General features: G+C 38.2%; 1 protein-coding gene across 1 annotated transcript; it reads right to left on the bottom strand.

The window, feature by feature from the left end:
• PRRG2 (proline rich and Gla domain 2) lies at positions 1-24,990 on the bottom strand (the record flags this gene model as incomplete). Its single annotated transcript, XM_081344011.1, has 6 exons — positions 24,766-24,990; positions 14,435-14,542; positions 9,744-9,907; positions 2,846-2,891; positions 1,084-1,210; positions 1-148 (listed from the first exon to the last, which is right to left on the bottom strand). The coding sequence occupies exons 2-6, from the start codon at positions 14,532-14,534 to the stop codon at positions 1-3; spliced, it is 585 nt and encodes a 194-aa protein (XP_081200137.1). The 5' UTR covers positions 14,535-14,542; positions 24,766-24,990.

Below are 24,990 nucleotides of genomic sequence, written 5' to 3'. Positions count from 1 at the left end.
CTACCTGTTGTACGGTGGGGGTGGCGCGTCATGTACTCCTGGAGCTGCCATTGCTTGCTCATACGAAGGAAGCCCAGGTGCAGATTCCGGCTTGGGCTCATCATCAAAGTTGGCAAGGGGAATCCCTGAATTCAAATTTTCCTGCGTTCTTCAAAAAGGAAATGGAGACAGAAGTCAAAAAAGCTAAAACAATGAACAGGCTTTTTGTCTGTAAGCCTCACTTAATCAAAACAAAAAATTAGCAAACTTTCATCAGCTTTTTGAAAGCTTACAGGGTGTTTGGAAATTAAGGGAACTTTAGTCCAATAAATCACATTACAGGAAAAAAGTTGAAAAAACTATCAATTTCAAAAAAATCATTTCACATAATACCCATGAAAGATGTATGCAGAATAGGGATAATGGAAACTGTAGTTCAGCAATGTATTTTTAAGAACTGCGTAAAAACATCAACTTCAAAAAGACTTTGGAAAATATGCACACAGCTAAAAATTATCAGATTTTTAATTTAATTCCTCTAGAAGTTAGCAGTTTGCAGAAGGCTAATATAAATCCCCATAATATGTTGTTTTTTTCACTGATGCAACTGTTAATCTTGAATTGAATGCTTTTGACCTCATGTTTTCTTGGTGACAAAGTGCTAGAATTATTTCCCCTTTTCACTCCCTTTATTACATAAAGGTAAAGGTAAAGGTTCCCCCGCACATGTGTGCTAGTCGTTTCCGACTCTAGGGGCCGGTGCTCATCTCCGTTTCAAAGCCGAAGAGCCAGCGCTTGTCCGAGGACGTCTCCGTGGTCATGTGGCCAGCATGACTAGATGCCAAAGGCGCACGGAACGCTGTTACCTTCCCACCGTAGTGGTCCCTATTTTTCTACTTGCATTTTTACGTGCTTTTGAACTGCTAGGTTGGCAGAAGCTGGGACAGGTAACAGGCGCTCACTCTGTTATGCAGCACTCGGGATTCAACCCGCCAAACTGCCAACCATCTGATCGACAAGCTCAGCGTCCTAACCCACTGAGCCACCGCGTCCCTCCCTACATAGCTGGGCACAAAACATCTCACTGTGGATCTTGACACATACCTGGATCGATTTCTCTCTTTAGCACGATATTTGATACAATACATGGCCACAATTATAAACATGACAATAGACACCAAAGCTGCAATTAGGCCAGCCACCAGGCCTGCCACATCTATTCCAGGATTTCCTATGAAAACAGGTAGACAGGCTTAAAACAACAGGAGATCCTAATTCTAACATCCATGCTATATTAGGTCTTGACTCTTGGAACTGGGGAACAAGGTCTGGATCACAAGGTATTGGAATGAACCTGGAACAGTGCTGTGTTAGAAGCTTTAGCTCCAGTTCAAATGTATGAGGATAGGACTGGGTGTTATGTATTGAGCTTTTGGGAATAACTTATCATGTGTTCGCTGGAAAGCTAACGGTTCTCCAGCAACACAGATAGGACTTTCCAGTCCAGGCTGTCGTCAACTTGGCGGGAAAGATGGGTTCAATCTGATTGGTTGTTCAGACTATGGGAGACTATATAAAGACTGCATGGATACCCCTAACCTTCAGTACAGCTAAAGTTATGAATAAAGCAACTATTCTTCTGTACTCATCTGCCTGGCGTCTTTCCTGCTCGTCCGAACCCGAAACATAACACTGGGTATAAGGATGGCTCAAGGGTATGTCCTCCCTACTCTTTGAGATCCCATTCGGAGGAGAATGGAGGGTAGAGGAACATTTTCATTCTACTGAGGCTACTTCCTAACTTGTAATTTATAGATTTACCCAGCCATTGTTGTAGCTATATAAAGCCTCTCTTTTTTGTTGATATTTCTGAGCACAGCAATGGTTGGGTGATGCTAGAAACCACTACAGTAAAGCCATCATATAAAATCTTATAGTGTTTCCCCATTAGCGTCTAACCTAGTACAAACACCTGTGGCAACATTTTTGTGTTACCATGTTCCTATGGTGCTGGTTTCATCTTGTCCTTAGACCATGAAGGCTAATGACTTAAATATCAGGGTTAAAGCAAAGTATTCCTGCTTAAGCTGCCTCTAACCAAAAGCAGCTTTTAATGGAATCTGAGAATGACCTTGGGAAATAGGAGGAAAAGCTGAAGACATCTGCATGTAAAAGATTTCTCAGCCCACAGCAGGAGAAGAGGCACTGAAAGAATTTCAGAAAGAACCCTCTCTAGTTTTCTGGAGAGTAACAGGGAGAAGAGAAATACTTTGTTGTGTAAGATTTTGTTAATGTAGCCTTACAATAAAATAGAGTTAGTATTAATAGTTGCACTTCTTGTCTAAGGGCTAACAGAGCTTTAGAACTGGCATCTTCAAACTGTCATCTTTAAGACTTGTGGACTTCAACTCCCAGAATTCCTCAGCCAGCCATGCTTAAAGTCTTAGAGTTGCCAAGTTTGGAGACCTCTGCTTTAGAACATGGAAAAACTGTTAGGCCTTGGAACTCATTTCTTTGAAAGGAAGGCAGGTGGCTGCAGTGACTTGAAGCAAAGGCAGCAGAGACAGCAAAAGGATCAATAATGGGGAAGCAAATGTCTTATTACAGTTTTCTCCTCAGTAAAGGATGTGGGGACAGCATTACCTCAGGAAACTGGAAAGATCTTTTGTCATCTAATGCTGAAGGGGCAGAATGCCCAGCCTTGTTGCTATTATATGCACAGTAGTGGTTGGACTTGGAAGATTCTAGAAATCCCTAAAAATTATTAGTTGGGATCCTGTCTATAAAAGTGACACTTGATTCAGGGAGGATAGTGGAAAACACAAATACATGGAACTCCCCATTGCTGTTTTGTATCCTTACTCACTTGCTCCTCCTCGTCCATTGTTTGGATAGGTCTCCCAAAAAACTTTCTGGAAGGGATATCAAGATAGGGAATAATGTTAATAGGACATTAATAAAAGTCATTGTTTGTTTGTTTGTTTGTTTTATCTCATGTTGCCTGACTCTAAATGAGTTTCAAAAACAAAACAAAACAAAAGTCATTTTCATTGTCTTCTGTTGTAGAAAGTAATCAGTATCTTCCACAAATGTCCTTTGGCTCTTTGCTTAAAGTTTCTCCTCCTGCCGGTATATGTGAGATAGCAGAAACTAAACCAGCCTAGGTTTTGCTCTCTTCATTGCCAATCCCAATTGCCTGGGCTCTGACTTGAAGCAGAAACTGCTGTGCTTTTGACAGATGGTCAGACCCACAAGTTCAGCATTCTGTCAAACCAACCCTTCACCTGCCACTTCACCCAGCTGGGGAATGTTGACACTGCAAGAAGAGACAGATAATGCAGGAGAGGAGGACCACTATGTAGCCTCACATGTCAGAGCCAAAGCCTGAGTTGGAGACCTGGATCAACCTGAACATTTGACAGTCCAAATAGCAGTTCATAAGTTGAAGGATGGGATTTGCATAAGATCTTTCTCTCTCTACACTGGATAGATTCCCTATTGCTATTGTTGGTCATCTGCTGTTTGCATTGATCCAGGCCCTCCAGGAACAAAATAAAACCTAATTCCCACTGTGCAAAATGCAACAACACCCAGGGGCCAGAGGGAGAAGACAGGCCCATAGGAGACTAAAGCAACCAATATGTACTGAGCAGATCCCATTGCTTAGGAGTCGCCCAATAGCACCATTAATAAAACAATGAATAAAGCATGTCCTATTCAGCTCATAATATAATATTGTACAATAGCTTCCTGGTTGTTAAAGAGGAAAACACAGCTTTAGCTCCAAAACATCAAATTAAGTCTTGAAGGGCTTATTTGCCTGTGGTAATACTATTTGGGGCACCTGGACCTAGCCAACTTTCACGAAGAGCCTTGGTGGAGCAGTGGGCTAATGCCTCCTTAAGTAACACCAGCTGCCTGCAATTAGTGCAGGTTCGAGTCCCACCAGGCTCAAGGTTGACTCAGCCTTCCATCCTTCCGAGGTAGGTAAAATGAGGACCCAGATTGTTGGGGGCAATAAGCTGACTTTGTAATAATGCCGCTTGGGGGGGGGCTGAAAGCCCTAATAAGCAGGCATATACATAGAATGAAGGCTATTGCTAAGCACATTGATTTGTGCTTCTTAGATTGTAAGCCACCCTGAGTCTTCGGAGAAGGGCGGGATATACGGTAAATGGGATGTTAAAAAAAAAAGAATAAAGACAAATATAGCTGTCCCAGAATAATATTGCAGGATCCAATCTGGGATGGTCACGAGGACCAGAGATTTAGTCTGCTGAGCTTTCGGACTCGTGCTAGAGCCCATCTCAGGGAACTTTTCTCTACTGGAATGTGCAACTCCCTTTTAAATATTGTACACCACCCCAAAATGACAATGTTAGAGACACATAGAAAATTAAAATGGTATTGGAGAGGATCAGCAGCATGGTTGGGTCAGCTGTTCAAAAAGACCAAGTACTGACCACACCTCTATTTTAGCACAGTAGTAAATTGCTATACTATACTACTATATCTATATAGGACCAGATTTCTCAGGAATCCTGACTAGAATCTAATACTTGTAATCCATAGGAAATACACTAGAGGGCACCATCCTATAAGAAAATAAAACCTGCAACATTCAATAGTTACAGTAATCAGTTTATAATAAACTCACAAATGTCTGAAAAGCAAATATTTTACTGTTTGGTTAAAAAGCTTGCCATTTTTTAAAACAGCAATAAATAACTACAAATCCACAAAGAGGCATTCTTTCTCCAACTAGCTGCTGAAACCTATCTAGATTATATACAGTAAATTATATTATGGGATATGATAAGATATATAAATTGTACTTATTACTATAAATAAGGAAGATTTGTTTGATAATGCAATCCTATCCAATTCCATGTCTTGTAAATGTGCGAGAGTTAAACTTTCATCATCCATATGATTATGAAATAAGTTACCTGACACACATGAAAGACTGCCTAAGATATTGTATTGCTGTATCTTTATGAGTTGTTCAACTTATAGATACAAATCAAGTACAAGCCTGCTTAGCTTTCCTGACTATACATGAACTTGAAGGCGCTACAGAAATATATCTTATGTCTTCAAAAATGCAACTTTCAATGGTATTTCCATGCTCTTTATAAATAATATTGAGCATATGGAAGAGTTGTATGTGTTCCTACATTGTTGGAAATACCAGATTCCTATATTAACCTGAATCCTTTGGTAGCTATTACCTGATTTCTGTTTCCTCCATAACAACAACCCTATGAGGTGGGTTGGGCTAAGAGAGAATGACTGGCCCAAAGTCACCCAGCTGACTTTCATGCCTAAGGCAGGCCTAGAACTCACAGGCTTCTGGTTTGTAGGCCAGCAACTTAATCACTATATCAAAGTGGCTAGAGGCATCAACAGTATTATTTATTGATTTTTTTGTTTATATTATATGCTTCCCATCTTATTCTGCAAAGCAACTCTGGGTGGTTTACAATAAAAATTGTTATAAAATTGAATGAATGAATGAATGAATGAATGAATGAATGAATGAAACAAAGATAGAGAGAGATAGATAGATAGATAGATAGATAGATAGATAGATAGATAGATAGATAGATAGATAGATAGATAGATAGATAGATAGATAAGGGTTGAAGCTGTAACACACAACTACAAGTATGTTTCCTTTTATTATTATTTTAAATCTATTCTAAAACCTCTTTTATATCTCACACTTGTTTTCATATGTGTTCTGCCATGCTGGAGTTCAGATTCAAGACCCACAGAAAAATGGGGGTGGAGAAGCATTCTGCATGTGGCCTTTTGGTTCTATAGCTGTGCCTTAAAAACTGTTTCATTTAATAGACCTAATTTCCTTGGATACATAAATCATTATCTTCAACAGATAGGGCTCGCTACTATACAAAAAATGGCAGTAATATGACAATTCAGTTGAGATCTGACAATTAAAATTTAAATGAAAAACTATATAATAGTCATAGAGAATACATAACCATCTTAACATTCTTAAATTAAAACATATACTGGGGCAGGAACCATAACCTCTATTACCACAAAAGTCTAATGTGGCTATTGGCCCAGCACTTTTCAAGCGTCCCATAACTAAACCAATGCTTTATTCACAAAAAATAATGGGAAATGTCATGTTGCTAATGAATTACATACTATAATTTAAATTTCTTAAATGTTTTTATCTATTAACCAGGAGTATGATTGTTAACTAGTTGCACTTTGCTTTTGAAAACCGGTTAGTAGAAAATAAATTTTACTAAGTTAAAAACATAAAATTGAACACTACAAAGCAATCAGTAAGACAATTGTCACTGTTTTATTCATACTCACAAAGATGTCCCCAAAATGAATTCTATTGTGCATGTCTGTCTGTGTGTCTCTCTGCCTGCCTGCCTGCCTATCTTAAATTTGTGTGTCACCCATCTCTTCTGAGGTGACTCTGGGAGGCTTTCAAACATTAACTTTACAAAGTTAGTGTCAAACTAGAATTAAAGTAAACAAATACATTAGCTTCAAATAATTTTTATTGGATACATCTAACTCTCTAGGGGCCAATAAGAATGCATTCAAATCCATATCTGCATGCACTGGAATTTCCCTGAAGACTAAAATGGCGGGGAAAGTTGGCCTTGAAAGAGTCAGAGTTAGTTAATTTGAGTCAAATTATATACTATCAGTCTCTGTCCCTAGAAAATTTCCTTTGTCCATTTCCCACCAGATTGTATAGATATAAGCTCCTGCAAGCTGGGGAAGACTGATTGAGAATATCCTTTATTAGTTAAATGGTATGTCTCCACAAATATCAGTTTGTAAAAACATAGAGAGATTTGAAGGGAAGATAGAGGCCGGTGTGGAGTGTCATACGTAGGCATGAATCGAAAACTCCCAATATAGCGGCTTATTTAGTTAAAGAAGAGATTGATGGATTGTACATTTTCCACTAGGAAAATCTAATGGCTAAGTCCACACTTTATGTTAAACTGTAATGTGGCTTGTTTAGTAAAGAGTTACTAGGATGGGTGAAATCATCAGCTGTGTTTTGTGAAACTTTGTTTATTTATCCCTTATGTTATAGATGACCTACCAACCTGTTAAAATAAGATAAATGAAATCCAGATATGCAGAGAGTATGCTAGAAACCTCAAAAAATTCAGGTCAAATTGTTCTCCTTGTATCCTGACACACAAATGACCTGATTCATGCAAAATAATCTGGGACAACTATAATTTGTTTCTCTGCTAACCATTTCAAACAGTTGCTGGTTTCACTTCCCACTTTTTCAGGTCAGAGATTCCCTGACATAGTTTAGGAACTAGGAATCAAGGTCTCAGTTAAACCTTGCTTGTGGCTTACACAATGAATCTATCTCTTCTGAACTCTTCACAAAAATCTGACAAGGATAACTGACTTAATCAACTAAGTCAGGGGTTCTCAACCCCCTGAACATAGCCTTTTGCTGAGCGACAGCCCATTTGTTGGGGAGTGCATGGGCGTATGGCATATGCGCAGGTAGCTGCATTTGTGAAAGTGGTATGCGCACATGTGCAAAACCATCCTACCACCATCATCTCCACCAGTCCACTGAGCTGGAAATGGGGAATGCTGAACTAAGTTACTTTACAACTTTGGAACTTTGGGGCAGCCAGCAATAGTGATAAACTGTGGTTAATCATTTCTCTATGCACCTGCTGGTTTATTCGCTATTATCATACAATCAGAAAGAAGAGTTGAAACCTCTTTGTTAAAGGAACAGAAAATTACAATGTAATCTGAACCTGACAGAGCATAGTAATCTTTAAATATGGACTATCTGAAATGGCCAACTGTAAAAAGCTACAAGTCCTGAAGCTGGCTTATTTCAACAAAGCACAGTAATGATTAACCTGTATTTAGGGGTCAAATGACCAAGCGCTAAGTGCTATTAATCTGAAATGCAAGTAGAATTTCCCTATTTTTCTTTACATTCAAGCTCAAGAAAAGGAAAAAGCATCGAACCTCATTTTTATAATCGTATCTTGCCTAAATATGACTGTTCACATGATTGTTACATCTTACACAACGCTATATCCAATACAAATGAAGGTGAATATATTAGTCCCAGGATAATGTTGTAGAATGCAATCTGGGTCAGTCACCAGGACCAGCAGTTTTGTCTTCTGAGCTTTCGGATTTGTACTGGAGCCCTTCCTCAGGTAAGCTCTCTCTAGCAGAGTATGTGTGCTTGGGGCTGTTCTGTGTGTGGTATTTATATGGTGCCTGTTGTTTGTGGCTTTTTAGATGTTGATTGGGGTGTTTATGGTGGGGCTATTAAGTCCTTAGCTGTTGTTTGCTTTTGCTGTCAAGCCCTCACCTCCTAAGTATTTGATAAGCTGGTGGTAAATCAGCACTCCTGTTCAACAGGGTATTCAACAGGATATATTGAACAGAATTTAGTATATTCAATATCCAAATTCTCTCCTATAAATATTACTTTCTGCTCAGCCAATGCATGGAATAGAGAAAAAACTTTAAATCTGATATTTGAAATCTGATATTTGAAACTTGATGACGATTTTACATAGTTTGGTAATGAGGCATCTGCCAGAAAACCACCAAACCACAATCCCCACAAAGCTTTAAATGTTTGGACTTCTTAAAATTTAAGAAGCCAAAAGAATTACCGTTCAATTCAGACATCTCATCTAATCATGATTATGCTCATTATGGCTTAGAATGATTTGTCTACTATAATTTTTCATCTTCTCACTATTCATCTTTATAAGCTCACAATTCAAGACTATTGTGCAACCCACAACAGTTAGAACAATTAACTAGTGGAACAACCTGCCTCTAGAAGCGGTGAATGCTTTAACACTGGAAGTTTTTAAGAAGAGATTGGACAGCCATTTGTCTGAAATGGTATAGGGTTTCCTGCCTGAGCAGGGGGTTGGACTAGATGACCTTCAAGGTCCCTTCCAACTTTATTATTATTATTACTATTACTATTACTATTACTATTATTATTATTACCTTAGGAAAGGGGGGTCAAACTGGTGGCCTGCAGACCAGATGCCTCATGTGCAGGCCATGTTCACCCCAGCTTCGCAAAGGCAAAAAACATCGCAATACGTCACGATATATCATGTGAGGTGATCACATTTGACACCTGTGCCTTAGGGTAACAGAAGAGGCTAAGATGGTTATTTCTTCGACTTTACAAAGAATTTTCCTCCACTTGAAAACCTGCATTCTTTAATGGACTCTCCAATTTGAAAATAAAAAAGAGGAGAAAAACAAAGAGCATAAAGATATCTAATAACAGGACAGCAAAGAAATAGATTGATGGTTACTCTCTTCCTTTTAATACATTTCCTTTACATTTATCATTATTTATACATCCTTTGGAACAATGCTCCAGCCAAGCTCAGGTCAATACCAGCCTTACTACAGTTCAGAAAAATCATACTGAGAGTTCCCTCACTGAAGGGAACATTTATTGTTAGTAATGTTTGCCTTGGTGTGTTAGTAGCTAGGTGTCAATTGGTTGGGGAGTTTAATTAGTTTAACACTTTCTATTTTACTGCAGGCCATTCAGAGTCTTTTTGGAATTGCGTAGCAAGTACACTACATAAATACATAAATGAATAAATGAATAAACAAACAAACAAACAAATAAATAAATATCTGTTTTGGGGAGACATGTCCTCTTTTTGTGACATTTAAGTGGCCACCCTAAGCCAGTCCAGTTCCCCATACTCAGCTGTTTGTAAGTCGTCTTCAAAGACTTCCCGAGCTTCTTCATAGTTGCAAACTTCTTCTCTGCATTCACGCTCCAAGTTGTCTGGCACAATCAGCTCAAAATCCCAGTGGTTATAAAGAATCTTACGGCTCAAGAATTTGTTTGCAGAAGTGGCATCCAGGAACACTGGGAACAGGAACCAGCAGATATTATCCTGGAGTTCAGAGCAGGCATGAAGTTCTATGAACAATAACCCTTGGTTCTGAGAGAAAGGGTAAAAGATCTAAAGCAATGCTTCCGGATTTTTGGCAACTTTAAGATTCGAAATCAGAATTCCCTGCTGGCAGGGTCATTGCTGCAGAATTCTAGGAGTTGAAGTTCAAGCATCTGGAAGTTGCACAGGTTGCAAACATTGCAACAGCGGTGTTGAAGATGTGTATACTTCATCTCCCAGAATTCCTCAATTCTCGCAAAAATCTGGGACTTGAAGTCCATTCATCTTTAAGCTGCCAAGATTGAGAAACATTGTTCTATAATCTATACTGTTATGCTGTAGATCTAGATGCCTGTTAAATAAGGGAGGCAAAAAACCCAAGGACTACTAAAATATCTAAAAGGGGAATACCATTTAGCAGTCTTGGTGGTCTAGCACAGGGGTCCCCAACCCCCAGTCCATGGACCAGTACCGGGCCATGGCATGCCAGCAACTGGTCTCCACAAACAAGCAAAGCCCCATCCGTGAGATGCAGGCAGCACATAGAACCAGACACCCTCCAGTGCGTGGAAAAACATCTCTCCACGGAACTGGTCCCTGGCACCCAAAAGGTCGGGGACCTCTGGTCTAGCAGGAAGACTTTATTTCCATCCAATTCCCTTTTACTCCCTAATAGAGGGAACATGAGGAGAATTTCAAAAGGACCAGCTATACCGTTAAATTACTATAAAAATGGGTAAACTTTGATTCACTAGAAGTTACATTTCTCCCATGAAATGCTTCTCTATTTTTTTTAGCAACCAAGTACCACAGTGACAAGTGATATTTATGAAATTGATAAGTGACATTTATGAAATTGTCAGGGATGGAACTTTTTATTCCCAACAGGGTTTACAGTATATTTTTCAGGTATTACGTTTAAACTAAGTTTACACATCAGTTTTGCAGTTTTCTTGCAAAAATATGACAGGAAGCCACATGAGCATTTCTCAATGAATTGCCAACAAAGTTTGGCTGCATAATTTAATGGAGGGAGTGGAGGTAATCAAAAACTGTTTTCAAGAAAGCATTTGTTGCGGGATCAGCAGCTGCCTTTTAATCCTTTCTCCTATTCTCAAGCCATTTTACTCTGCTGGAAAACAGTTCCACCAGCCTGTCTCACAATCCTGAAGTCTGGAAGATAACACTCTCCTACCAGTACCAACAGTTCTGAAGTGAGGTTCCATTGTTGGAAGAGAACAGTCTAGTACAAGGAAGGACAGAGGATAGGTTGATGCCTGTTTGACTTTGCTACAAGTAGCAGTTATAAACCAAATAAATTTGGGGTATCCCCATTCATACGTAAACAGACCATAGACTTGGGGGAGTTTGAGAGAGAACCCTGAGCTAACTATTCTGCCTATAAGATTCTGTTCCTTCCTCAATTATATTTCCAGATGATCCCATCCTAAACACCATGAATAAGTCTTTGTTGTTTACTTCCAGTCACAATTCCAAGCCTTCTCTTTAGGAAAGAGCTTTGAACCACTCAACAGCTTATTATTTGCTTGTTGTTGTTAGCTGCGAAGTCGTGTCCAACCCATCACAACCCTATGGACAACGTTCCTCCAGGCCTTCCTGTCCTCTACCATCTTCTAGAGTCCATTTAAGCTCACGCCTACTGCTTCAGTGACTCCATCCAGCCACCTCATTCTCTGTCATCCCCTTCTTCTCTTGCCCTCAGTCTTTCCCAGCATTAGGCTCTTCTCCAGTGAGTCCTTCCTTCTCATTAGGTGGCCAAAGTATTTGAGTTTTAGCTGTAGGATCTGGCCTTCTAAAAAGCAGTCTGGGTTGATCTCCTCTAGGACTGACCGGTTTGATTGCCTTGCAGTCCAAGGGACTCGCAGGAGTCTTCTCCAGCACCATAGTTCAAAGGCTTCAATACTTTGGCGCTCAGCCTTTCTTATGTTCCAGCTTTCACTGCCATACATTGCAACTGGGAAGACCATAGCCTTGACTATACACACTTTTGTTGACAGGGTGATGTCTCTGCTTTTTAGTGTGCTGTCTAGATTTGCCATGGCTTTCCTCCCGAGGAGCAAGTGTCTTTTAATTTCTTGGCTACAGTCCCCATCTGCAGTGATCTTAGAGCCCGGGAAAATAAAATCTGTCACTACCTCCATTTCTTCCTCATCTATTTGTCAGGAAATGAGAGCGCCGGATGCCATTATTTGCATTTTCCCCTCATTCTGAATTCCCTGCTGCATATGGAATGTGGTTCTGCAAGACTCACAGAAGCATTAATTTCTGGTTATTTGTGAAGTAAATGGATCATTAGCATTGTGGGGAGAAGTGCAGACAGCCTGTACTGTGGCAGTTACTGTGTGCAGCCTCTTGTTGGTTTTAGCTACATTTCATGTTTAAAGCAGGAGAGAACAGTTAATATAGAAAATGGAGCGAAGAGTAGCAAAAAACAAACAATTTCTCTGAGGGACACATCCCCTCAGGATAACCTACAAGAATAAATAGGCTGGCTCTATAAGGTAGTCTTTGTTTAGCAACTGAAATGGGAACCAGCAACACAGCAGTAAGTGAAGCAGTGCAGCATGAAATTGTGACTGTGCTTACAATCTTACTTTAACTTTCCTTTTTTTACAGATCTACAAAGATTCTAAATGTGAAGATTGGTTGTAAAGTTACTTTTCTACCACCACTGTAACTCCAAGCAATCACTAAATGATGACAATTACAGTGATACTGTCCATTCAGTGACAGTTTGAACTTGCGACGGTGCTGAGTGGTAGTTACAATCAGTCTTCAAAGTTATGTCACCTTGATGGTCATGTGATCACAATTTGTGACATTTTCTGCTCATTTCCTGGAAGCTGGCAGGAAGTCAGAAGTTGCAGTTGTCTTTGCTTGACAACTTTTATGATATTCACTTAACTTCAGTAACTAGAATTGCTGAAACTACCATTGCTAAATGGCACAATCACATGGTGTCATGCTTTATGACTGCACCACTTAGTGATGGAAATTCTCATCCCATTTACCATCACTAAAGGAGGACTACCTGTATTACTACATAAAATAAAGCAGTGAGTTTGTGAGGCAGGACAAGCCAGGTAGCAGATTGAAAACTGGTACCTTCCTGATCCATGGTCCACCCACTTAACTTTGCCCAAATGCACTGCTTCACAAAGATGTTTAAATACATGCTCAAGGGAGATTGTCGGACTGGTGCCCAGGGATGCGATTGCCGCAATTTCCCAGTCCTGGATCAGAGGTCCAATCAGAATGGCATTTACTGTATATAGCAATTGGGGAGGAAATGGCCAGGGAGTGCATCTTGACCCAGATAGAAGATGCATGGGAAAGTATGTGTGGTGATGGCAAATGGTGTTCCCAGTTCAGGCAACCTTGGGCTGCTATGGCAGGCAGGTTGAAGCCATTCCAGATGCAAAAATGGATGAAGAAATCCACCCCTTCCTCCTCCCTTCCCCAGTTTCTGACTTCCTTTCCTCTTTGCCAAGCTGTTGTAGACAAGGGCAACCTACTCTTGCTAAAATTCTGAATCAATCTCTTAGACAGAGATTAGAAATTAGGACCAAACCCTTAACTCCCTGTGCTAGCTGTCAAGGGCTGCAAGCAATATCAGTTTGCGGGTTACACATCCTTCTCTTTAGAATACTGAATGGGGACCCAGGAATATTGGGCAATTTGGGACAACTAAAGAGATCACCACTAGGCAATTTTGAATGATGATCTCTTTAGTTAAATGACTCTACAGGATTTCTACTTAAGCTTCAACATTCAGGAACAGCAGTTTTCCTTCCTTCCTTCCTTCCTTCCTTCCTTCCTTCCTTCCTTCCTTCCTTCCTTCCTTCCTTCCTTCCTTCCTTCCTTCCTTCCTTTTTATATTATAATCGTTAATAAAATTATTTTTTTAAAAGAAAGAGCAGTCCTATCTAAATCTCTTTAAATAAAATTGGTTTAGCGAAGGTTCTTTTAGAGGACATTGATTCTGCAACTCGTGACCTGTATTTTTCAGGAGCATTTGCATCTAGGAAACTGGATGTTGGCTTCTTATTACTTGGGAATGTTTGGAAGTTAAAGTTGAAATCTGGCTGTGCTTTTTTTGTTTGCTGCAGAACCTAAAGTATATCAAAGGAGACTGAAGGAAATTAATTGGAATTTCTGTGAATTACAGGCAAAAAGGTGCTTTGAAGTGCTCTGTCTTTTCCTAGCACTGTATGGCCACCTTCTATAGCTATCACGCAATCCTGGGAAAAGAGGCATTTGATTTCAGATTCTGTAAGTAGGAGTTACTTGAATGTCCCCATGTGCTTCAAAACAAAACAAAACTATATTTTGTCTTTGACTCCAAAGTACTTCCCTCATGCTGTATTGCCTCTTCTTAACATCTTCTGATACTCCATATGCAGAACATGCAAGCATCCTTCTCCTTAAATCTGCCACTAAATTTGGATAACAAATCCCCAATTCCCAGTTACTTTTACCTTCTTCAATCTGTTGCTGGTCAGGTTGGCTATGGAGAGAGGCAGCAAAACTAGGGACTAGAATTTTGAACAGGAAAAGAAGACATAAAAAGCTCCGCATGGTAGATCCTGGAGAGAGAACAGGAGATAGTTGCCAAAGGACTGGATTAAAAAGCTGCTAAAATATAGCAGTTCCCACCAATGTACACAATGATAAAAAGCCTCCCAGCCCTCATTTTAGCTGGAATGCAGAGATAAATGTAACCTTTGACCTAATCAATAAAGTGGTCAGTGCAAGAGTCAGTTCAGACTGAATCAAAACAAACTATCCATAGAACATTGAGGAGTTGGCAAAGTTTGGGGCCTGGAGTACCTAGAAAATTTTGGAAATAGAGGGCCTCTTCACTTAGATGAGACATGTCAAACTCGCAACGTCACGTGACATTGTGCAACGTATTGGAGCTTTTTCGCCATTGCCGGCAATGGGGTGGGCGTGGTTTCCCAGTGACGCATCTGGCCTGCGGGCCGGCAGTTTGACACCCCTGACTTAGGTGACCTGTTAGTTTTTCTCAACTTCAGGAATTTTTAAGATGTGTGAACTTCACCTGCCAGACTTCTGCTGTCTAGAGAATTCTGGGAGTTGGAACCCACACAACCTAAGTTGCTGAAGTTGAGAAATTCTGATCTATTAGCTCTGGGGTGTTAAAATAAAGGCAATAGCTAGGTGAAAGCAAAGAGTTTTCTATCTCTGTTGATTTGCTGCTGTCTTGTGGTCAACACAGATTTTTTTTTGTGCAAGACAGATCATGATTTCTGCAAAGCCCCTAGTTACTGAAAGGCAAACGGGAGGTTGTCCTCTGGTCTGCTTTCCACCATCCCAGACTTACAACTAAGTAGACTTACAACTATTCATTTAGCAGCCATTCAAAGTTACAAAGTCATTGAAAAAAGTAACTTACAATTGGTCCTCACACTTATGTCCGTTGCAGCATCCCCATGATCATGTGATCAAAATTTGGGCACGTAGCAAACGACATGTATTCATAATGGTTGCAGCATCATGGGATCATCTGATTACCATTTGCAACCTTCCCAGCTGGCTTCCGAGAAGCAGAGTCAACAGGGGAAGCCAGGTCTGCTGAACAACCACATGAGTCACATAATAGCTGCAGTGATTTGCTTAACAATCATAGCAAAAAGCTCATTAAGTCAGAAAGAGTTTACTTAATAACTGCCTTGTTTAGCAATTGAAATTCTAGCCCTAAATGTCATATGTTGAGGATTACCTATAATTGGTCCCTCCCCCATTTTTCAAGGGAACCAAAGAATTGTGATTATTGGTTCTTTATTTTTCAGAGCCTCAGAGATCTGGGCGGGACCTAAAAGATTGCTTGTAACAAAAACAGATTGTGTCAATTAACAATGCTGCAGACAGAGAGAGCTTTGAGTTGAACAATTATAGATTTCACCTTTTGAAAATTAAACTTTAAAAATAAGGCCATGCAGAACATGGAATCTGATGGAAAAGAAACATTAATTGGCTGATTATATGCCCTCAAGACATTTTAAACTCCTAGTGACCACATGAAGTTCATGTAGCATGCCCTTGTTTGTGTTATGCATGAATCTGGCTAAACTAATCTTTTCCTGCTTGCTAGTGACTGGAGGTGAGAAAAGCAGGTGTTTTTTTTCTGGCCAGCTTCTGGGAGGACAGCACCCCACTCCCCCACCTGAGAAAGAAATATTTGGGGGGATATTAAAAAGGCAGAATATATTTCCCCAAAGGATCATAAAGGCAGAAAAGCAGGCCCAGTTTTTCTTAATACCCCAAGCAGAAACTCAGCAGAAACCAGCTCTGTAGAAATGCAGATATGGTGATTCATTCAGGAAGACTAGGGCCAGGAAGCTTGGAGCTGGTGAGATTAGAAAGACAAAGACCCCTAAAATCTACATCCCCTGCCCAAGCTTTAAAGACATGACCTTTAGGCAGTGGTGGGATTCAAATATGTGAACAACAGGTTCTCTGTGTGGATACAGCTTCCGGAGGTCCATTCTGGGCCTGGCCAACAAAAAATTAGCTACCGGTTCTGCCGAACTGGTACAAACTGGCTGTATCCCACCACTGCCTTTAGGACATAATAGGACTAACCCACCACCATCAGAATACCAAAAGGGCATACTGAACCTCAGGTCAAAGTTCATGCCATAGGAACACGAAAGCCCAAGAAGGCATAAAAACCCACCACTCCCAGCAACATGTGGTCAGCTTTCCCAGACCCACATTTTTATCTGACTCTGCTCTTCAATAAACTACAACCTTATTTTTAAAGCAGTATCCATTTTGCTTATTCCTGGCTTGGACTGGACCCTGATGAAGATTTTTCTTTTAACAAGCTGAAAGAACAATTGCTACTTAACAAGGCAGCAATTATTGTGTTTTTAATTTGCTAAGACTCCATAAAGAGAACAGGATGAAAAAGGAAGACTCCAGGTGATTAAAAAGCATTGCAAGGGTCCACAACCAGATAATTAGCAGAACCTGCACTTTGTTTATGTGCTTGTTTTTTATTAAAAAAAATAACATTCCCATAGAGCTGTAATGCACTGCAATTTAGCAGGTAGCCTGGTCTGCTGCTATTCTTCTAAAAAAAAGTTGATGAGCGTGGTGCTCAGCATTATCATCTGCAAATTGCTATGAAAGCATGTTCAAAAGTTACTAACATTTAGTTATAGTTTTAGGCTGGGATAGTTTTTAATGTAGAGAGATGTGGATATACAATCGTATTAAGAATTTTGATCACAATAAAATTCAGTACACTAAACTTAAAGAAAAAATAATAGAAATAAAGACTAAAGGAAAAAGAAAAAAGGAAAAGAAAGAAAAAAATGTGTCAACATACAAACACACACAGAGACACAAATGTAGTAATTTTTCACCCTCTCTAAAGTTTCAAACAATTATTCCATATTGCATGCTTTATCTATAGGGAAATCCATGAAGTGGATTTGCTTATAGGTTTGGATTGCCGGACGTAACCCCATTTTAAACTTGATAAACCAACTTTACCTTCCTACCTTTTACTTTTAACAGTCTTCATCTTCAAATATTGTGGAAGGGTTTGATTTCATTTCTTCTTTGTCACATTGCACATAGTTTTTCAAGTTTCTTTTGTAAATTCAATAGGAAAAAAAATAAGCCAGGTCAATCTCTTGGTTTATTGTTTGTATTTTCCATTTAAACAGTGGTGGGATTCAGCCAGTTTGCACTACTTCGGCAGAACCAGTAGCCTAATGTTTTGTCGCCCAGGTTCAGAATGGACTTCTGGAAGCGGCATCCACACAACGAACCAGTTGTTCACATATTTGAAGCCTACCACTGCATTTAAATTTTAAAAGGAAAAAGTAATTAGCCAGTTTATTTTGTAGATCCAATTAAGAATCCTTTTCTAAGACATTATCTTGGCCTTTAGTATCTTCTTTTGATACAGTCACCATCTGGTCAAAAAAAATGTTCTATGTTTGTAATATTTTTTGGACATAATCTATCCATACTGACATTGTTGATATGGTGGATGCTAATTTCTCACTTCATTTTTGAAGTTTTCTTCAGTATTTTCAGCATTATGACATTTTGTATTTTATAGGTTCCCTCATTACCTAAATATTTATTTCCCTCTAATGTCCAGTTTTTAAATCATGAAATTATTTATCTCTGCTATATTTTCCAAAAACCCAAACAGATCTATTTCCCACAAGAAGCTGTTTGTTCTTTATACATAATTCCAAAGTCTTACTGTAAAAAGTTTCAGTATTCCAAATTCAGCTAGACTTGTAGTCCATTTATAATTTTCTAAGATCATATTTGGCTTTTTGCTATTTTAGATTCTTTAAACTTTTAAGGTCATGATTAATTTTTTCATTTATCCAGGATGACTCACCTAGCATTTTGAAACTTGTTCCAAAGGTATCTAATAGCTTATAAGTGCTGCAGTTAGCTAGCAATTTTTGAAAGTGAATAGAAAGTGAGGTTTGTGAACTTAGCGTCCTTTAAAAGATTCCTCCATGGTTGTGAGCAAGGTGTTGAATCCTGTTATCTTCTGACACTGTAACCCACAGAAAACCTCTGTTCTGTGTATTTACATGAGGAGAAGCTGTGAGGGGCACATGTGGGCAATCTCTCATCCTTTCCTTATCAAGACAGGCTTCCTTGAAAGTTTTAAATATACAGAGATGAATGATTTAAAAAGGCCTTCTCTGGCAAGTGAGCTAAAGCATGTTTAAGCAGAAGTCAGTCTGTACTATATAGTTAATTCCTAATACGTCTAAATAGAGTGGCTACCAGGATGCCTGCAAGGTATTGCCAGAAATGTGAAGCTGACAGCTCAGCTGTTTTTCATGTGTGTAACCCTGTAGATAACTGCCACTTCATCTAGTGCCAAATGGATGTTCAATTGCAATGGTCCTTTCTAAATGGGCCATGGTTATCCCTACTCTACTAATTGATGTACGTGCATTCTTTGCTAGTTATCTTCTTGTTTACTGATCGATTAAGTGCTAGAATGGATGGACCTGATTTGCAGGCCCACACTAAGTTGTATGCTAACTCTAGAGCAAAAGAATCCTCAGTTTTCCTTTTCTGAAGCCAGGATCCAGCTAAGGATACAACTAGGGAAGAGGGTTAAAAAGGAGTCAAGATGGCAGTGGTAAACATGCAATTAAAGTTCTACTCCTTTTTTGCCGCTTTTTCCTTTTTGCCATCCTTTCCTGCACTCCCTCCCCTTGGTATTCTCTGGAACCAGTTTCCAGAACCAGAAACTGCAAGATCAAGAAGACTCAAAGAGATAGGACTGAAGATGGAAAACGGGGAACACTGAGGATGTCAAAGCTTCTCAGTGCTCCCAGGTCTCTGACACACTTCGAGACATTTTGGCCAACTAAAAAAACCTAATGTAAATATGTTCATGTTATTGTTAAGAGCAGATTTATAATACAGATTTAAGAAAAATTACACCTGTTGAAATTTCCTTCTGTATCCTACCAAAATAGAAGCAGCAGAACCATGTTGTAATAATAGCCACACAAAGAGCTTGATTTTTGTCAAAGCCAACTTCCTCCTAGATGATTTTACTATTATTTATTAACATGTGCTCAGAAGACCACATGAAATCTAAAATGCTTGAAACTTGACTCTTGCATTCTCTGGGAAGCAAGTTAAGCTAAGGACATTATGGATAGTGTAGGAAGTTGTAATATAGCTTGTTTGAGATTGGCTTATCGACAAAGGCAAATCTAATTGTTGCCTTTGTAAGCCTGGAGGAAAATCTGTTACCTTTTCAAAAATCAACTTTGGAACAACAATGACCTGGATGATTGTGAATCTCCTTAGACATGCTAAACCACAATGGCTAAAAAAAGTTATCTCCTGCAGGTTTAGAGCTCTGGAAGACAAGGGAATAACTGTTGTTTTTTTTTGCCCTAACCACTGTTGTCATCTTCAAAAAGGACACTATGTTTGCAAATTTAATTGCTTGTTGATTGCTTTTCAGCTATTAGGAACCTTTGGATCAACAGGTTTTACAGTATCAAGTGAGGTTTTGTCAGCAGGAAATCAGGACTCCAGGAAATTCAAATGAATATATAGGTTTACTGTATGCTAAAGTTTTCTAGAAGAATCTGACTGACTAATGGTCAAAGTAAGTTGGCAGTAGATAAGAGTCAACGGTTCAAGGTGAGCTGGACTTAGATCTCTTGTAATCACAACAGGATTTGAGACTGATAGCACATTTGACTCCTTCCTCAGGCTCAGTCTTGTTATCTCCTATAGGTTTCCTTCAATCCTTAGCAAAAGAAATTTTAAATACAAGTTTAAGAACTTGTTACTTTTTCCTTTTGGAATAAATAACTAAAGAGTAATTATACCTTTGCTTTTGCAAAGTTATAAATAGACTAAGGGTCCAGATGGATTTCAAATAAAATTTGTACTCTAATTAATTAGAATATTATAAGAATTCAAATTAATTCTAAGAAAGTTTCCCATGGAAAAAAACTTTTGTTTTGAATTCTCTTTTTAAAAGCATGATAGGATGAGACTTTGAAGGTTGGACAGTACGGAGAACCAAAAGGAACCAAAAATTATAATTAAAGGAGAAGATCACTTACTAAAGGATATTTTTGACAATTAATCCAAGATAATTTTAAGAATATCTGCCTCAATAGATAGACTACATTTAAAAGATGTTATGGTAGTAAAATAGGTTTTACTCAAGACAAGACTGAAATTGATCTAAAAATGATAGGCCACAAAAATGATATGGAAAAAGATGCTATATTGGACATACTAATAAAATATGCTGATGTCTTAATAATGAAAAAGAATTTGCAAATAACAAATCAAAAGTGACTTGGGTAGCTTTCCTACAATGGATTTACAAAGAAGACTTGTTAAATCCTTGAGGAATGTTGGGAGAAGGGACAAAGAAAAAATGAAATTAAGTTCTAGAATATTATTTAAGAGGTTGAAGATCAAGGATATTAAAAGTAAAAAGAAGGAAAATAAAGTTGATTATTTGATCAAGGTTAAAATAGATATATTGTTATCTCTGGTAACCCTTAATAGATTTTTGCCAACTAGGATTGAACAATAAAGTTTTGGAGATTTGTTATAGATTAGAGTTGGGATATGGGATTAAGGGATCATTTCTTGTATTTTAAGAGGTGATAAGTTGCTAAAATTGCCTATACTTGTAGTGATGATGGGCCAAAGCCATTTTATATACATCATTTCTTTTCCTTTTTAAACTAGATTCTTATTTTTTTTTCTTTTCTATTCTATTTTTTCTTTATTATGCTTTCTATTTTTTTCTTTTTCTTTTTACTTTGTATTTTTAAAAATCTTTTTAATTATATTTTAAAATAACATTACTATAATGTCTTGTAAAGTCTTAAAGAAAAAAAGTGAGTTTTTTGCACAACCAAAGAGGCTTGGGTATTATATTCCATAGATTCAATTAATCCTAATTTTTTCATGTCCAGTTCTTGGAGACTCCTTGTTCCTGAAGTTTTCTTGGGAAGGTTTTCAGAAGTGGTTGCCATTATCTTCTTTCTAGGGCCGAAAAAAAGTGACTAGCCCAAGATCACTTAGCTGGCTTTGTGCTTAAAACAGAATGAGAACTCATAGCCTCCTAGTTTATAGCCTTAATCACTACAAGTGGCTCTCTCATCCTTATTCTTAAATAAGGATAATTAGCAGAACAAGTTATCTTGTTTTGGAGTTCATACAAAAAGTCCTATTAATTGAAATTGAGCCAGGATGATCTTTAGCCTTTTGGAATTTACCTCACATATTTATAAAAGAAGTTAATAATTTGCCATTCTGTCCATGCATGGTTACATACATGACAGTCTCAGTGAAATTGGAGCCTCTCCCGTGCCATTTTCTGATTATCAAGCCCTGCATGATCTAAGTCAACAGAATTCTTTGCAATATCATGATGAGAATGCAGTAATTTTCAAACTGCATATTTCCTTATGAAAGCCCTTGGAACTATAACACTGCCCCAACATAATTCTGACCAAATGTGTATAGGATTGCAATTTAAGGAATAATCACAGCGGAATTAAAACTGAAGAATACTTCCACTTTCTGTTTAAATGATTCCCAATGATTTATCTCAAAGAGTTAACCTCCTCCCATACAATAAAAAACTAAATATGGGGATACAGAATTCCAGATCTTGCTGCACTACAATTCCCAGCATCCCTCATGATATGCTATACTATTTTTTGCTAAAAGAGCTCAGAATTATATGAAAACATTGCTAGAGTCCTTTCAAATCATCTGTGCTTCAGATATTATTGTGTCATGTTTTAGATCTGAAATGTGCTCTCTGAGGAACCAACCATTTTTCAGCGCACACACAATAACTCCTCCAAAAACCTGCCACCAAATGATAATTTTCATATGACAGATGTAAAACCATTAAACCCCTAAGTGTTATTTATTTATGCAGGTATAAACTGTATAAAAGTTTATGACCACATTTGGGACCAGAATCTCCATTGCTAAGTAAGTTGGTTGTTAAGCAAGTTGTACTCAATTTTACAAACCTTTTTGCCACCATTGTTAAATGCATCACTGCGTTTGATAAATGAATCACAAGGTCACCCAGCTGGCTTTCATGGCTAATGAGAGGCACCCGAATTTTCATAATGTGACCATGGCGATACTGCAGTGGTTGTTAAGCCACTTTTTTCAAACGTAACTTTGATTAGTCACTGAACAAATGGTTATAAGTCAAGCACCACTTATAACTACCGTATGCCACAATGGGCTTGTATGTCTTTCAGAATGTAGCAAAAGAACTATTTACTTCAATTTAAAATACATTATTATTGTTAGTTGTATTATTATTATTCCTGGAAATGCATAATGAGAACAAATGTACCTCAATTCTTCAATTACAGGAAGTTGTATTACTTAGAATGGCATATATATTCTGATATCATTAATTATCCAAGATCCTTGAGAAAGATTCAATAGTCTGATAGTCAAAACTAGAAAATTCATTAATACTATCTAGTGGACTGTGTGTAAAGAACAATAATAGTAAATTAAATCATATATTTTTTTTGCCCTGGCCTTCTACTTTTCTGAAATTGGGCAAAGTTGCAAATTGTAGCTATAAATCTTACAAAGATCCTATAACTTTTGTTTTCACTGCGATCACCAGGATAAACCAGGATATACATTTTTCTCCAAAATGTATATGGGTCTTACATAGACTATAGAAATAGAACTGGAAAACTAAAATATTAGCTTTGGTTGGAAGGGCATCCATCTGCCCTAAAGGAAAGGCAAAAATAGGCTTAAGGGGTGAGGGAGCATTTTCAGAAGCTAGTGGGGATGATGTAGAGAAGCGTTTTTCAACCTTGACAACAACTTTGAGATCTGTAAACTTCAACTCCCAGAATTCCTCAGCCAGTATGACTAGCTGGGAAATTCTGGGAATTAAAGTCCACATAATGTATCCAAAAATTGCCAAGTTCGAGAAACAGTGATGTGGAGCAAATCTCACCAATCTACATTATTACCACCATGCCCACAATGGCAGCAATTGGGTGGAAGTTGTTATATCATGTTCTCAACATTCCCATTCAATGTGGTCACCCAGATCAAAAAGACTGAGGACCCTTCCCCTAAGATATGAAAACTATCATCTTCAGGTAACTTTGTAACTATATGTAATTAATACTTTAAAACTTAAGGTATCTTGATAGAATCTGGAAGGAAGATATGTGAAGAAAAAACAATAGGCAGACTTAAGAAAGAGACCATTGGCTTTGGCCAGTGAAATGCATCTGTTTGCCTAATTGATATATAAAGTACACATACAAATAAACCTGTGTATTCACTGTAATAAAAATAACTCCAACACAAGAATGAAATGAAATTGATACTGATTTCCTCATTCTTGATCATTAAGCAGCTTGGATAAAAGATACCGGTAGAAAGGAAGCATTATTATTCCGTAAAAGGTATGGCTACTTTACAATTTTCTACCAGGGGTTATTTGGGTTCTCATGCATGTTCTAAATCACATATTGCCCTTCCAATTCAGTTTTCTACACAGGTCCAACTTCTTTCCATTTCGATGAACTATAAAATAGTTAATGGATTTGAAAACTGTTCTTAATGAATTAGTTACAGTCTAGTGAGCTATTCATTTTTTTAAATAAGATGAAATATCACATAAACACTTAAATGGCTGCCTAAAAAGCAACAGGACTTACCTATGAAGTCTGGAAGAGGAGGAAAATAAGAACAGATGTGATTTTTGTTACTAGAATATTTTAAAATATTAAGTTGACAGGATCTTGATACAAACATTATTTTGTTGCACAAAACTTCACCAAGTATTTCGCGGTCAGATTGGAACTAAACAAGCTGCAGCTAAGAAGGAAAGTATAAAAGAATAAAAATTCTTTCCCTGCTATAAATTTTAAAGTAGAAACCCTTTGATCTTATTACCACTTTCCCTGGTATAAATTATACTATCCCCTAAAGAAAAAGACTGTTATTTTAGACATGTGCCTCAGCAATGGCAGTCACAAATAGGATCCTCAACTCACAAACCAAGCAATTACAAATTGCTCCATTACACCCAGAATATGCCCAAATTACCCTCCTAATAATTACTCCTAGTTTATAACACTTTTCTAGAGAAAGCCAGATCCAAACAGGAAAGGAAGAAAAAGGAAGGTATACATAGTTTTGGAAAACAAATTGTTAAAAAGAAAGGCCAGCCTTTTTTCCCCCATAGCTGTCCACGTGTTCAACTAGCTGCCCAACTCACCTGTGTGGAATGGGTGGAAAACGCTCAGTTCTTCTTAGATTCCACTCGCTTGTTCACATTAGAAAGCCAGATCTGAACTGTTCAAAGGCAAGCTAAGCTTTAGTGGGTGATAGTGGATAAATAAAGGCATAAATACATCCTCATGTAAGGGAGCAGGGCAGAGACGAAATGTTAGAATAAGAGCAAGCGTCTTCTGAGTGGAAGCAGATGCTACCAAAAGTTCAG

The sequence above is a fragment of the Vipera berus genome, assembly GCF_964194415.1.
Source record: "Vipera berus genome assembly, chromosome: Z".
NCBI classification, from domain to species: Eukaryota; Metazoa; Chordata; class Lepidosauria; order Squamata; family Viperidae; genus Vipera; species Vipera berus.
This window is presented reverse-complemented; position numbering and strand designations above follow the sequence as displayed.